General features: G+C 55.2%; 1 protein-coding gene across 2 annotated transcripts in view; it reads left to right on the forward strand.

Moving 5' to 3' along the window:
* Window positions 1-16,313, forward strand: part of RAB37 (RAB37, member RAS oncogene family) — a 48,591-nt gene that overhangs the window by 22,749 nt on the left and 9,529 nt on the right. For both annotated transcript variants that reach the window (XM_012733149.1, XM_004693474.2), the window contains exon 2: window positions 12,851-12,961. In XM_012733149.1, the coding sequence (XP_012588603.1) occupies window positions 12,851-12,961 (111 nt within the window). The remainder of the gene's footprint in view (window positions 1-12,850; window positions 12,962-16,313) is intronic.

Here is a 16,313-nt window from a genome sequence, read left to right on the forward strand (position 1 = left end):
ATCTGCCTGTTCTGCTCCCCACTCTGTCTCTGGTGAATCTTCTCACCCTCCACATCTCTGGCCTGTACCCCAGTTCTATATGAATAAATAAATAAATAAATAAAAATATCGCAAGTCTTATATAAGTATATTCTTTGTAATCAGATCTGGTTTTTAAGAGACTTCTCCATCCCTGCCCCATCTCAAATTTTTTTCTGTAAAACATTTTCAGATGTATTTTTATTTTTTATGAATAATTTCAGGAGTATTTGCTCAAATAGTTCGCATATATTGTCTTTATGATGCAATTTTGTCACAGTTAATAAATGTCAAACACTTCTCTCTCCTCAAGCAAGTATGTAGCTTTCTTAGCTCCCTGTGAATTCACAGAAAGCAGATTCAAGTGTATGACCTAGTGATGTCCATCTGGCAATCCAGGCCTCTTCACCATGGTGAAATTGTTTCTCTATCACTTCTTTGGCAAAGCCTAAGTCAGATATAGCTATCTGTAGTAAGACTATGTCCAATATATGTAAAGAACTCATACAATTCAGCAAGAAAAATCAACCAACCATTTAAAATGCAAAAGACTAAAACAGACATTTCACAAAATGGTATCAAACAGTTAGTGACACATCTCAAGTGTTCAACATCATTAGTCATCATAAAATGCAAATTAAAACAGCCTAAAAATACCACCTGCACCACACTACATGGTCCAAACGTCAAAGCTTAGTATCGTAAATTTTGGAGAAGTTAAGACACACAGGGGGTTTCACACCTGGTTAATAGGCCTATAGAGCCTTAGTAGAAATTCTCTTAAATGTTAAGGAAGAAATAATGTAAGTCTCACACAAAAACAGAACAAGAGGCTGGAATACCAATTCACGGAATGAGACCAGTTCTGAGTATAATAAATCATCACCATGTCGGGTTTACACAGAGAATGGAAAATTGTTTGACTATTAGAAGATGAGCAAGAGTAATATGTCACATTAACAGAGTAAAGCACAGAAATGATGTCATCATCTCAGTAGTTATAACCAACATAATGGAATATGGAAAAATGCAGAGGTCAAATTTAATAGAAAAATGATAGCATTGAGAGAACTTTCTAGAATCTTAACTGGTAGTTTAATTCATAATTAAATTTAATAGAATGACTAAATGTATAACAAATATATTAAAATCAATGGCTTTCCTATAAACCGGTAATAAATAGTTGGAAAATAAAATGGAAAGTGCGCATTTATAAAAAGTAATGAATGTGTATTAAATACATAGAAATAACTGATAGAAACCATCAAGATTTATAGAAAACAAAAGCAATGAAATTTTACAAAGATACAAAAGAAGAGCTAGCTATTTTATAATCCTTAGTGAAAATGCTATCTAGAAGAGTTCCTTTCTTCACAAGCGAATTTATACAATCCAGAGCCCCAGAACACCTTCAGAACACATAGTTGTTTTGTTTTTGCTTCAAGTAATCGTGTTTGTGTGTGTAATACTAGTAGAGTCTATGTAAATATATGTGACATAGATAACATTAATTTCTTATGCTAGCAATTATCTGAGCAAAGCACAGATGAAAATTTTAACATTTTCTTTTTTAAAAAGATTTATTTATGTATTTATGCATGCGAGAGCTGGGGTCTAAGCCAGAGGTGTGGGAGGTGAAGGATTCTCCAGCGCCAGGGTTGGGAGCAGAACAAGCGGATCTACTGAAATCTGAGGGGAGCAGCGATGACTAGCAACAGCTTCACGACACTGAGACTTTCCCCCTGCATCACTGGGGAGGCCCACTGTTAGCATTTAAAGACAAGTAACGAGGGAGGATTTTCCTTGACAGATACTGAAACAGCATCAAGCCCTATAAGGAAAGCTTGCAATCTAGCAGAATCTAGAATTTTCTTTTTTTTTTTTTTTTAATTTATTTATTACTTATTCAGGGTGAGAGAAACAGCAGAGAACAGCGTCTCCAGCCTCAATACAGACCTGGGCTATTTCAGTAACTCACCGAGACCAGAGATTTAACACCATGAGCAGGAAGGAAGGGTCAGGTGTAGATATTGTGGGTGTTGAACCCCTCAGCTGTTCTGTGTCATGAGTTCAGGGAAACTAAGAGGGCCCCATAAAATAGCAAATCCTTTTTTAAACTGGAATAAAATAGAAGTGAATTTTTATAAAATCCCTGAATGAAAAGAAGAATTTTCTTTTTTTTTTAATTTATTTATTACATATGCATACAGAACTGGGGTACAGGCCAGAAGTGCAGGGGCCGTGAGAGGCTTCACCAGAGACAGAGCGGGGAGCAGAACAGGCAGATCGACGAAGTCCACTGCTGAAGGGAGCAGCGGGCTGACTGGAGAGGTCTGCCTCACCCTGTGGGTCACCTCTGGGGCGGGGATCCAATTCGCACTGAAGTGGCTGCTTCTAGCTTCTTAGTGCTTTGCTTTAACCCAGTGCGCCACCAGAGAGGGCCAGAAAAGAATTTTCTACACTAAAAGTTAACAGACCCTATCACCCAAGGAGTCAGTAATTTGACTACAGAGTAATATTTGGACAGTCTAATTTTTTTTAAAAAATGGCAAAAACAGACTGGGAGAAATATTTAAAACTAATGATGCAAGAGAAGAATGAATCGTGTTTCCCTTGCTGTGGCCCCTTGGAAAGCTCCATAAGGGACCGAAGAAGCAGGCCAAGTGCACAACAAAATTCAGGCTGACTTGCAACAACTTAGCCAGTGAAATCGGTTGGCAGGGACATCACTGGGTTTTTATAAGTGACACACGGCTACATGATGGGTGGCACGGCGAGAGGTGTTGGGGGGATCGCGCCCCTCCGCCTGTGCCCGTCCGGCCGTTCCAGAAAGGAGCAGCCAACCGAGCCCTCTGCCCCAGGGACTGCACTTCCTCGGGGTCCTGGGGGGATAGTCTGAGAGGTTCGTAGAAATGTGTGCACCGCGGCTCGTTTTGTGATGGTTTATATTCACCAACGCTGAGGGAGCGCCGTAAGGGACCCTGAGTATACCAGGAAAGGTGATGCAGGCATCAGACGTGTCCTCACACTCGGAGATGGCTTTAATGACGTGGGAGGTCTTCATAGTGAGTGAAAAGGGACTTTTTAAAATCTCATACACAGGATGCGTCTCACCAATTTGTAAAATATTCATGGGGGGAAGAAAGAGTAAGAGGAATCCAGCCAAACCGGCCTCCGTGGTAAGAGGGTGGCTGGGACCCCCCAGCTCAGCTCCATTCTCTCCAGCTTGCACTCTAGACATCTCACTTCCCTTCTCCAAAGCCTTGCACCCAAGAGGGGATACCAGAGAGGGCCCCAGCCTGAAGGGAAGCCACACAGCCTTTCTGTGCCCCAAACGCGCCTGGGCCAAGGTCATTCCCAGGTCCGAGTCTGGGCTCGGGGCTCCCATGCCTGTATGGCCATTCCCAGTCTTCCTGTCTCACAGCTAGGGGGCACAGCCGGCACCTCCCACCCCCCACTGCCCTCTCTTAAGCACCCCCAGTGCCCTCAAGTCTCACTGAGCCACACTCGGCTTCCCTCACAGCACACACCATGCCTTAGCGGTATCAGTTTCATTTCTACGGCAGGTGGATGGAACCAAACCCGGTTAAAGAGTCAAACCACGGAGCGTTTTTGGTTGCTGCAAATATCCGTTGCCCCCAAGTCACCCACTTGCCAAACACTACACTCGGAACACTTCTGCTCCCCATTCTCTCAGCTTCTCAATTATTTTCCTGTTGAAACGTCATCCACATTCCATGACAGCTCACCCTTTTAAAGTGTACAACTCAGTGGTATTCAGCACATTCAAAACTATGCAAACCTCACTACTAGCTAATTCCAGAACATTTTCATAACCCTGGAAGGAAACCCCACACCCATCGCAGTCACCCTCCCTGGCCCTTGCAAACACCAACCTACTTTCAATTTCTGTGGATTCACATCTCCCAAACCATACAACCCAGGACCTTTTGTGTCTGGATTATCTCAATTTGCACAGCATTGTCAAGGTTTATCAGTGGCTCGGTACTTCATTCCTTTTTACGGCTGGGTAATATTCCATGGCCTGGAGATGCCACACTTCATTTCTCCATATCTAGGTTGTCTCCACTTTTTAGCTACAATGAACATGTGGGCTGTGAAACATGAACATCGCAAACGTCGAAGAGCAGCATTTCCGTACAAGTTCTTACATAGATGTGCATTTCTCTTGGGTATATGCCCAGGCGCAGAATGGCTGGGCCAGGTGGCCACACTGACGTGTTCAAGAATGCCTAATTGTCCCAAGCGACGGCAACTGTGGTATGCCCTCCCCAATGTCTTCCAAGAGTCTCAATTGTCCAGTGCCATGAAAGTAGAAAGAGAAAGTATGGGGCTGTCCCAGAGAGTGGACGGCACCAATCACCTCACCCCCTCGCCATTGGATACAGCCACTCATTCAATGGATACCGTCTCCTCTGGATCTCAGGGCAAAAGTCCCAGCCCTACAGGAGCTTACATTCTATCAAAGTGGGGGAAAGGAAGAGATAGACAGAGGAGGAAAACAATGCAAAGGAACTGCAGTTCTAATCAGGGTCATTGCCAAGGCCTCAGTGATATGCAAAAACACCAAGGAGGACCTGGAACCTGTGGCTGTCTGGGAAAGAGCGTTGGGGCAGGGAGGACAGAGAGTGCAGAGGCCCTGGGGCAGGTGTGTGTTTCCAGGACACTTCAGGGGCCAGTGCAGCTGAGTGGATTGAGCTGGGGGCAGATTTGGGGTGGTGGGAGATCCAGAAGGCGAGTGTCTGCTGACCTCGGAGGACTTTGGATTTCTACTCAGAGTAGATCAAGGTTACTGATGAGATCTGGCTTTTATTTTCAAAGGATCAGGAGGGAAGAAATGTCTGCCCCCAGGTTTTGCCTGAGCACAGAAAAAGAGTTAAACACAAAACGAAGAATAAAGGTTTGTAGGGGGAAGTGCGGGTCAGGTCCAACTGAATATGTCAATTCATTGGGCAGAATAAATTGAAAATTCTGGAGTCCAGGGAGATGTGTAAGGTAGGATACAAAATTGGGAGTTAGCTGTCTTGAGACAGTTTTTAAAGTCAAGAGAGCAGGTGAGATCAAGGAAGGAGGAATTCAAAAGAGACAAGAAACCCAAAAAGCTGAGACCTGGGGCTTCCCAACACCCCAAGTCAAAGAGATCCCCTTACTTTTTTTTTCTGTTTTGTCCATTTTCTTTCTTTTTTTTTTTTTTATAATATAATAGTTTATTTTTCCATCATTTTGTGCCTTTTTCCATCTTCGTTGCAATCCCCTTGGGCTTCCGTCACCAGATCACCCTGTGTCATCACCATAGTCCAGTGCATTTCCCTCGCCCCACTGTTTCTGACCCCATTCCCCTCTCCACCCCACAAAATGTCTCTGGTATATGGCTGTTCATCATTATTATTTTCTTACCTGGTCCGTTATACTCCTGCTATGAGTGAAACCATCAGTATTTTTCCTTGTCTTTCTGGCTCATCCACGAAGCATGAGACCCCCTTACTCTTTAACCAGAACGGTGCCGCCGACCTCAGGTGCCTTCAGCCCTCTCTGCCCGCATCTCGCCGCTCCTTCCCCTGTGCCTGGAGCCCGCTGCCCGCCTTAGACTTTGCCCAGTTCCACTTTCCTTTACTATGATTCCACAACTTCCACTTTCCTTTACTATGATTCCTCGAGCCGCCTCTCCCTCCATGCCTGGAAAACTCCCCGCTCCCCTTCCTCCCTTCTTCCCAAAGTCCTCCCTGGCTCAGGCACCCTCTGAGGACAGCAGGACAGGAGGAGGTGGCCTGGGGTCCTGTCTGCCTGCCACAGCCCGGGGGGCTGTGCCTGTGCCAGGCCATGGGGCTGCCTTGACCTGCCTTGACCCTGCCGAGCACCGAAGCACCACCACTGAGAGGTGCGCTGGGCTTGGAGGACCCAACGGTGCCGCACTGTGAAGCAGCCCCCGCAGCAGGAGCTCCATCCCCGGCCAGGGTGGGGCCCCAGGGCGCAGCGGATCTCGCCTGTCTCCCCGCTGCTCCCCTCAGCAGTGGACTTCAGTAGATCCACCTGTTCCACTCCCCACTCTGTCTCTGGTGAAGCCTCTCAACCCCACACACACTTCTGGCCTGCACCCCAGTTCTTGTGTGCATACATAAATAACCCTTGTTAAAAAGGAAAGAAATAGGGTTGGCTTCCCACAGGACACCTTGGCAGGGCCTCCTTTTTCATCTCCTCCTGCCCCACAAGTTTTTTCCCTCCAATTCAGGCCCTGCCCCGCCCCCGCCCCCACCCCCCCACTCACCTGAGAACCAAAAGAGGAGGGGGGCGAGCAGCAACAGGTGCATCTTCTGGCCTCATGCAACCCTCGGTCGGCCTGTCAGCGTCGGCGAGAGCAAACTACAGCCCCAGCAGTCTCATCCTCCGGACTCTGCTGTCGCTCACTCGTGTAGCACTTCCTCCTCCAGCCACTGCCCGCCGTGACATGACTGAAAGAGGAAGGAGGTGGGATGAGTGAAATTTCAAAACAGTCAGCAATGCCCAAGTCACGGCGGCTCCGTCCAGAGCCTCTTCACGTCGCAAAAAAGAGAACTCATTGGTTCCTTTGTGGAAATTTGCAAATACAGAAGCCCTGCGCCCGGCCAAGTCTGGCTCAGTCCTTCTCCCACGGTGGATGGCAGCGAGACGCCTCGGACAGCCACTACGCCGTGCTCTAAAGCTGGAAGTTGAGGTGCCGCCAGATTCTGGGGCAGCCGGAGCAGGAGGCCCCTCCACGGAGGGAGCGGAGGGCCGAAGCCAGAGAGCTGGAGGGGAGCCTCGGCCAGAGCCTGAGGTAAGGAGGCGGCGAGGACCTCCAAGCCCAGGCTGCAGAGGAAGAGGCCCAGCGTGGTGGAGAGGCCGGCCGGGACACCTGGCTCCATGAGCAGGAGGACGCCTGGCCCACGAACACGCTGGACACTCGTACTGGCCTGTCCCAGCCCACCAGAGAGAGGCCGAGGTGACAGCCACCCGCCAGAATCCTCCGGAAATATGGGTTACGCCAGGGGCTTCTTCCTGGAGAAGCATGGCTCCTCACCTTTCACCACGTAATAACTTAAAATAAAAACAGAAGCCCCCAGCTTAGCTCTGACACTCCCCTCTGCTGGCCTTGGGGCCTTCTCCCCCACCACACCCACCCCTAGATTCCAGAAAGCCCTTGGGTAGAGCAGAGGGGTCAGGAAACAGGCTCCTGTTTTGCTCCTAAGCTACTTTTAGCGAGTCATACATACCTGGCAACATGGGGGTGCGTAGCTAGGACCCCTCGGCCCTTCACTGGGCCGCAGGAAGGAACAGTAGGCAGGAAGGAACATTTGCATGAAAGCACAGCTCCGTCAGCCTGGCATTTTCCAGGATGTGGCCAGCGAGGGCCCTCGCTTTACATAGCTCCAGCCCTGGTCCAACTGCCCGGGGTGAGAATTTGGTCAGCCCTGAGGGCCCCGCTGCCCCACAAGACCTCAGGCCTCAGTAAACGGACACCGCGGCTTCTGGGGAAGTGACCACGGAAATTAAGTAGGATAGGGCGGCCCTGAAAAACGAGGCAACGGTTGTTTTGTGGGTCACGGGGGTCAGCGTCTCTGAGCTGCTCAAATTTCTCCCTGTGGCCTGACTCCCCGATTGGGGAAATCAAGACCACAATCACCCAAGCGGCCGTGCATGGTGGCCAGACTGCTCCCCTGAGCGAGGCTGCAGGAGAGCCAGGCTCTCGGGGCCTTGGTCCCCACAGGGCCTCTGGGCGTGCAACCGAGCTTGGCCACTGTGCGTAGGGCTGCCAGGCCCCACCTGTGAAGGAAGGGAGAGGAGGCAGCGCCGAGGTCCCCCGCACCCCTGCCCTGCATGCAGGGGTGTGGTTGCATGCGTGCGAGCACCGTTGGTGTGACCCTGGGAGCGTGTGGGCACATGTGGATGGCGCTGTGTGACCCAGGGCCACGTGCACACGCGTGCACCGTGAGTGCGAGCCTCGGCGACGCCCCCTTCCTGGGGCTCCTGAGATTATAAGGAACAGAAATTCACATGAGCCCCTTCTCTGGGTCACTTGAGACGGGGAAACTACAATTCTGCAGAACCCAGCGGTTCATGGTGGAGGTTTGCTGCCTTGGAGGTTCGTCGGTGGAGGTTCACCACTTGGGGGTTCTCCGCCTTGCAAGCCGGGTGTCGCTGCCTCAGAGGGTCCCCCCGGTGTCAGTGGGTCTCCAGCCCAGGAGCCGAAGGCCCAGAGAAGTTGCTGCGCGGCCCCGACAGCCCAGACCAGGTGGAGCTGAAGAGAACGGGCGCTGGGTCTCCCGGGGGAGAAGCAAACGGATCGCCCCACCTGACCTGGACCAGAGCGGACCCGTACCCAGAGCTGGGGCCCTCCCAGCTGGGGGCTTCAGTGCGCCCCTTCTCAGCTCTGCTCAGTGGGCTTCTTCAAGCCCCTCTCCTTGGAGGAAGGAAGAGATTTGAGGGGGTAGTGGGGCCCCTAGTACAGGCACCCTCACTTGTCCAGACCCCACTGAGAGCCCTGTACCAGATATTTACAAGCTTGGGGTCCTTTCCCAGTGCTGCAAAAGCTTCAGCCCTGTGGGAGAGCCCAACCCTGGGTGTCGAGTTTGGGCTCGGGGGAACTCAAGCTGTTCTCAGTGGAGGGGTGGCGTCTGTCCCCCCACCCCCGCTCCCCAGCCTTCCCTGCCCCCGCTCGGCTCCCCCCAGGCCTGGGGCAGATGTCTGAGCTGCGTTGTCCAAGCCAGTGCAGAGGAAGTGACTTGTGCCTGCCCCAAGCCCCAGCCGGCGCTGGCTTCTGCTTCTCCTGCAGACTGGCACTGGTGCTGCTGCCCTCAGAACTGGGTGTGGGTGCCACGCCACAGGGGGCACAGCCTGCCCTCACCAGCGCCAGCTGGCTCTGGACGCAAGGGCGCGCTCCTGAGACCGCAGTCCCCGCCAGGTTAAATTGCCGACTGGACTCCACAGGGACAATGCTGAAACCTCCGGGGAAGTCAAGACCCTGGAAACCTGGAGAGCAGCTGCCGCCTGTGCAACATCAGCTGGGGTTCTGCTCACTCCCAACCCCCACCCCCGTGACTTCTTCCCCTCCTGCCCCCTCCCCCCACCCATGCCAAGGTTGTTCAGCTCAATGCAAACCCCAGGCAGTAGGGTCATCTGCAGCTGGGGTTGCAGACACGAGCTGGGCTGCATTACAAAACCAGACTGTTCCTTTCAGGGAGATAAAGTGTGAGACGCAGGCAGCGCTACCCCTACAGGCCTCGAGGTGATCACGTCTAACACGAAGGTGCGTCCGCCTGCACGCAGAGAGGCTGCCCCATAGATGAAGCCAGCCGCACTGACCGCTCGGGAAGAGATGACCTGGAAGCCCGACTCCTCAAGAAGGATGGAGTTAAGGCTCTGGAGAGCCAGCTCACGCTTCCTTGGCAAACGCACCCAGGACTCTGGCCTCCCAAGCTGTGCGGTCTTTCCAGAACCCTGCTTGTGATGGATGGAGGCTCGCCTGCCGAGAGGCCGGCTTCCCTGGGTCTCCCCCTTTTTTTTTTAATTCTAGGTACACCATTTTATTTTTAAGATTTATTTATTTATTTATTCATACAGAATTGGGGTACAGGCCAGAGATGCAGAGGGTGAGAGGATTCCCCAGAGACAGAGCGGGGAGCAGAACAGGCCGACCGACGAAGTCCCCTGCTGAGGGGAGCCGCGGGCAGGCCAGGAGAGGTCTGCGGTGCCCTGTGGGTCACCTCTGGGCCAGGCGGGGATCAAACTCATGCGGAAGTGGCTGAAGCCTCCTAGTGCTGTGCTTTAGCCTGCTGCGCCACCAGGGAGGGCCCTCCCTGGGTCTCTCGGGCCCTGGGGAGAAGGTTCCTGAAGGCTGCCTCCCCAGGGGCTAAAACCTCACTTGACAAGTAGCAGGTAGGTCTTCTTCTCCCCGGGCTGTCAGCGCCACTGAGAGTCTGCTTCCCACGCCACACACCAGTCTCAAATCACAAGTGTCCCCAAATACTCTCCCCAAACCCTTTCATTTCCCCTGCACCCCCCGACAGGTCACTCCCTTCCACAGCAGATTGTGCTCGCAGTTAACATCATCAGCATGCTGAATGCTACCACCCATCCAGAGGGAAAGCGTCTTCTTCCCACCCTTTGGAGAAGGAAATCAAGGCCCAGAGAAGCCGGGAATTGTCCAACGGGCCTCCGCCGGCAGCGCCAGGATTCAGCCCAGGCCTGGCGCCAGGGGCCACCCTGGCTCCTGCTGCCGCGCTGACCCTGGCGTGAAGGTCAAGGAGGCAGGGCACCGGCAGCTGTCCTGAAGCACCCCATGCCGTTCCTCCCGCAACCCCCACCTCCCCTCCTGGCAAAGAATGCACGGCCCTGCTGGAAGCTGAGTTAAGGAAGCAAGAAACTACGCCCAGCCCCCCATTGTCAGGGCCTAACACCCCTCCTGCACTCTCTGCAGGATGGAGTCCAGGACTAGCGGACCAACGGACCGGACCGGGGTTCTAAACCCCCCCGGGGGCGAGCGAGCGAGAATGTTCCCAAACTATTTCAGTGTCCTATCAGGCTAGAAATGACCCAAGCGAACGTTTCTGGTTCTCCTACTGTGACAAACACCATCTTGCCCAGCCGGAAGGCCAGTCTGCACGCTGGGTTCTCAGACGTTCTAAGCCAAAATGTGGCGATGTAGGGACCGCCACCCTGGCGCGGGCTCCCGACCGACCACAGCGTCCCCACTCTCCCTCCCGCACCGCACCCCCTCGGGTCCACTCCCACGGCCTCCTGCTGAGGTCACCCACCTCCACCTCCCAGCTCTGTGCCCACCCTGCAAACCGCCACACCTTGCTGCACCCTCAGCCTGGGGAGGGCACCGCCCACGGGAGGCACACGGCCCCCCATTTCAGGAGAGAGGCCCAGGTCTAAGGATAGGCCTGGGCTCAGGGGAGGGAGCGGCGTTTGTGGACCGATGGCTGAGCTGCGGGGCAGCCCGGGGAGGCGTGTGGACTCAGCACTCACTGCCCCTGCATGCTCGGGCCGCTGTACAGAACTGGGGTACAGTTGGGGTACAGGCCAGAGTGCAGGGGAGTGAGAGGACACACCAGAGACAGATTGGGGAGCAGACTGGCAGACGGACAAAGTATGCTGCTGAGGAGAGCAGCGGGGAGACAGGAGGGGTCTGCTGAGCCCAGTGGGTCAGCTCCAGGGCAGGGATCAAACTCGCATGACAGCAGCCACCACTTGGCTTAGCCACCACGACATGGGGCCACTGTTCTAGAGGCTAGTATGAGAGCATGGCCCTGCCCTGCCCGGAGGCAGGGGGCAGCTGGACCCAAGAAGCTGAGTCCGGTCACGCCAAACCGAGTCCCCATGGAACCAGAAAATGTCCCAAGGAAGACAGGCAAGTTTTCATAGGAAGAAAGGAGGAAAAGGATAAAAGAAGAACAAATCAGGGCCCTCCCTGGTGGCGCAGCGGGTTACAGCACAGCACTGAGAAGCTAAAGCCGCTTCCGCATGAGCTCGATCCCCGCCTGCCCCGGAGGTGACCACATGGCGCGGCAGACCTCTCCTGACCCGCCCGCTGCTCCCCTCAGCAGTGGACTTCTCGATATGCCTGTTCTGCTCCCCGCTCTGTCTCTGGTGAATCCTCTCACCCACAGCATCTCTGGCTTGTACCCCAGTTCTGTATTAGAAAATAACTAAATCTTTAAAAAAATATTTTTTTAATTAAAAAAAAAAAAGAACAAATCAGAATCTGTTCTAGCCTCTAATAAATGAACCAGGTGGACATGGCTGGCAGGACCCCTCACCACCTTCTGGAATATTCTCTCCTGAAATCACATGTTCAACCTGAGGAAGTTGAAGCTGCCTTGGAGATACAAATCATCCAAGCCACAGCATACAGCAGACACATGGGGCCCTGGACACAGGCAGAAATGAAAACGGTAGAATTTGGTTCAAGAGGAGGTGGGGGGACGTGGACACCCTGGGCAGGCTGCCGGCGTGGCTGGTGGGGGGCGGGGAGCAGCCCTGGGCCTGACCCTAGGAGGTCCTGTTAGTGTTCGCACTTTTACATTTTTGGGTTTTCGTGTCTGTGTGTCTCTGCAAGTCAGCTGAAGTTAGCACCCCAAGCCCTCCGGCGACACTGGCCTTTGGAGATGGCGACTGTGTGCTTTGAAACAAAGGCCTCGGTCCACTCACTCACCGAGGGCCTGCTGGGTACCAAGCTTCGGAGCATGTGTGTTTCTTCCCTGTTGCTTCTGATTTTCTTTCAAGTAAGCACCTGAACTGCCTCTTCCTCCCAGAGTGGAAGTGGCCTCTTCTAAACCTGCTTCTGCTGAAACTCTGGACCCCAGTGCAGACTCTCCAAGGCTGATGTGTAACATCTGTGCTTTGGGGGCGGGGGGAGGGCTGCTCTTGTTCCTGCTTATTATCACTCAGACTTTTTGTAGACATTCCCCACAGAAGACGCCCTGTGCTCGCCGCACGTCTTCCAAGACGCAGGCGCCAGGAGGAAATGAATGTGCAGGGACTTTATTAAACGCCAGTGACAGAGAGGGGGTAGCAGGTGGGGGGGGCATCCCAGCAGACCAGGATGCAGGTGTGACCCCAGCCGCAAGAAGGCTGTGGGGGGCTCAGATGGCTGGGTCACAGCCTCATTCCAGATTTCACACGTGAAGTTGTGTCCAGACACTTTCCCAAATGGCTGAACCACTTCGCACGCCACCGCACAGCCTCAGGCCCCTCCCCACACCCGGCTCCTGCAGCCACAGGCTCGGGCTCAGGGCTCCCGGAAGCAGGGTTCACACCGCAGCCCTCACCTGTCTCTGCCGCTCCCTTTCAGACCATCCTGGTGGGCGACAGCGGCGTGGGGAAGACGTCCCTGCTGGTCCAGTTCGACCAAGGCAAGTTCATCCCCGGCTCCTTCTCAGCCACCGTGGGCATCGGATTCACAGTAAGCACCCGCCGGCGCCGCGGCTGGGTCTCTGCCAGGGTCCCAGCAGGCACAGCGTCTTCGGGGAGGTTTCATGAAAACACCAGCTCCGGCTCCGAGGAGTAGGCAGGGGGTGGCATAGCGGGCGGGATGCTGGAGCAGGTCCCTGGATGGTTCCGGGGCCTCCACCCCACCCCACCCCCGGGCTGGGAAGGTGAGAGGAGGGGACTGTCCCCACCCAGGCTGAAGAGGGCTGGCCGGCGGGGCTGTGACTGGCATGGAGGAAGGAGCCACCTCCGTGGGCCTCTGGGAGAAGCCAGGGCAGTTAGCTGGCCCCTCCCCAGGGCTCTGCTCCTGCTCCCCCACCTCCTGCTGGGCTCCCCATTGGCTGAACAACCTAGAAGCTACAAAGCAAGGGGCTATGAGGACACAGAAGGCTCACCCCACCTTCCGGGGTGAGAGGCACCCAGAGAGGCAAAGGGAGGCACAGTCCGACCCTGTGCGCCACTCGGATGCACGGAGAGCGCCGGCAGGCCAAGGGCTTCCTCCAGCTGCCCCTTGACACAGTGCAGAGGGTCTGTGCAGATTAAGGGGGGTCTTCAAGCGTTCTCTACTCATTGCCCCCCTACTCACAGGGCAGAAAGCCCTCGTGTGCTCCCGGCCATCAGGCCTAAGGGGCAGGCTGGGACCCCAAACTCCTGGGAGAGCTTCGGAGAGGGGGCACCCCCCGGACTGTCCCCGTGCCCAGGTCGGGGAAGAGCAGATGGCTCTCCGCAGGTGGTGTGGGCGTTCTACAGACCAGCTCTGGGACCGAGCGCGCAGGGCCTGAGATGAGAGGCCACACTCAAGGCTGGACATGCTGCCAGGTGGCTGGGAAGACAGAGGGGAGCCCCCGGAAACTGGGCTTGCGGGGTCACAGTGAGGAAGTCAGAGCCCCAGATGGACAGAGCGTTAGAGAAGCAGAAGTGAGCTCGCCAGGGAGCGCACCCCGTCCTGGGGTCCGAGCTAGAGAGCCAGCCTGGGCTGCTGGGGGCCAGGGAGCGGCGGCCCAGTGCCGCAGGCAGAGCTGGACACGGGCCTCGTAAGCAAGGTCTTCTCCAAGCCCCTTCACACCAGCCACCAAGGCCTGCGGTTGGGGTTTCAGGGGTGCTGACCTCAATGGGGTCACCCAGCCAGCCCCTCTCCTACCCCTGTTCAGCTCTTCCTCATCACATCCTGCCCCCATGAACCCCAAATTCTCCAGTCTTACCTAAATACTGCCGCTAAGTCCACCCTCAGGAGACGCGCCCTGTTCACCCACACCCATACCTTCAGGGGCCCGTGGTCACCCCGAGTCTAAGCCCCTAGCTGGCAGGTCATTGCAACTTAAGCCCCTCGGGGCAAGTGCCAGTTTGCCTCATATAAACCTCCCGGGGGCGGTCAGCCTGAGGCGCACATTCTGCGGGACCCCGCAGCCTCGGACGCAGACACCCGCCACGCTGCAGGCTGCTTCCGGCCTGGCCTCCCCTGGCATCCCAACGCACCCCAGACCTGTCCCCTCCCTCTGGGGCTTTCTTCCAACCACCTCGAAGCCTCCCACCCGCTGGAGGTCAGGAGCCCCTTCCTGGTCTCTGAACAGCCTGAGGAGGGTATTGAACGTGGCAGAGGTGACCTGTGGTACAGGGGAGCGGGGTGTCTGTGAGGGTAGGTGGCTGTGCGCATTCTGGACCTGGGGGTGATGAGAGGTACTGTTATAGGACAGGGGGAGAGGGGCACCCCTGGAGCCCCAAACCTGCCTGCTCTAAGTGGGTTCTGCCATCCGCCGCAACAAGACAAAACATGTAAAACTTGAATGAAAAGGGACTTTGATACAGTGAATATACAACACGGAACACAGAGAATAGAACTTCTAAATCAAACACCTGAAGTGACCCGTCCCCTCGTGGGCAAAAGTCCACCCAGAAGGGATCGGCCCAAGGCAAGGCCCGAAAGCGGCCACAAGACTGAAGCAGCTTCTGGCCGGGACCCGTGGAAAAGGGTCAGACAGGGCCAGACGAGTCTGGGAGGAAAAGAGCAACATCAAAATCAATATAAACACGGCCACAGTCACCTCCCTACAGGTCTCTCACCCGCATCTGCCTAAACCAGTCCAGGGCCGGGAAACCAGCCCGGCTTCTCCATCCCATGCTCGCTGCTCCGTGCGGCTCCCTCAGGCCTCCTCCTTCTCCATCCTGCTTCATTTCCTTCTCTTCTCTCCTTTTGCTCTGCTCAGCTCCACCCTCCTCCTGGATGGGGCAGGGAACCCCTTTTGCTAGGGACCCCCCTGTTACAGTACTAGGGAGATTTAGGAGGTGCGTGCTGGGGTGTGTTCATGTTGATGGGGTGCCAGCTGTTTCTGTAACTGCTATGTGGGCAGAGGGCTCTGGGTATTGTTGGGGTGGGTGTGGTGGGGTCACGGAAGGCATCGTGTCGGGGGGGGTGGCCTTGGTGTTCCAGGAGTCACGTGTGTTCGTGGCATGACACAGGATGGTGTCCGGCACGATCGTAGAACCTGGGGCCATCTGAGGTGTCAGTGGGGTGTGGCCTGAGGAGCATGTGAGCTGTGTGTGGAGTGGGGCGTGTCTGTGGTGTGGGGGGTGTGATATGAGCTGTGTGTGGTGGAGGTGTGTATGTGATGTGGGGTGTGCCTGGGGGGCCGGTGGGCCGCCGCGTGCTCACCGCGTGGGCAGGATGTCAGGAAGGTGTCCTCCACTAGTTTCACAGCTGAAGAGCCACCTCTACTGGTGAGCTGTGCTTCCTCCCTCGGGGGACCTCCCTGCACCCCAGTGCTGAGCTCCCCTGGCCCTCTTCCAAGTCTGACTCACAGGGCCCACGGGCCACCACAGACCCAGAGGGCCGACAGCGCAGCACGGGGAGAGCCCAGGGCTGCATCTCTCCTGGCTCCTGGCCCGCCCTCGGGGCTCCCAGCAGCAGCCCTGCAGGCCGGACGCTTCCTCTTCTGTGACTTCTAGAATGTTCACATTCCTTTCCGGTCATACGGCAAGACAGACCGGGTCTTGGAGCCACAGGCCAGAAGCCCCCCCCACCCCAGCTTCAGCCTCGCGGCTGGGGCTGCCGGGCTCCCACTGGCCGGTCGCCATGGTCTCCCCCTCTTCTCACAAGGGCCTTGCATTAAGCCCCCGCCCCGGCCCCCACTGCTCTGCAAGAACCCTGCTTACAGAACGGGCCCCATTCTGGCCGCCTGTGGGCTGGGGGTTACCTACAGCAAAACCTCAGCAGGCAGCTGAGGAGCAGCAACCAGACTGTGCAGGGGCTGTGTGGGTGGGACTCCCCGTTTGAGGGCCCTGGGCCAGGTGAGGCGAGAGCCGCACCTCCAGGAGAGTGGCCGCCCTCA

Source organism: Condylura cristata, unplaced genomic scaffold (genome assembly GCF_000260355.1).
Source record: "Condylura cristata isolate star-nosed mole 26May11 unplaced genomic scaffold, ConCri1.0 scaffold00038, whole genome shotgun sequence".
Classification (NCBI taxonomy): domain Eukaryota; kingdom Metazoa; phylum Chordata; class Mammalia; order Eulipotyphla; family Talpidae; genus Condylura; species Condylura cristata.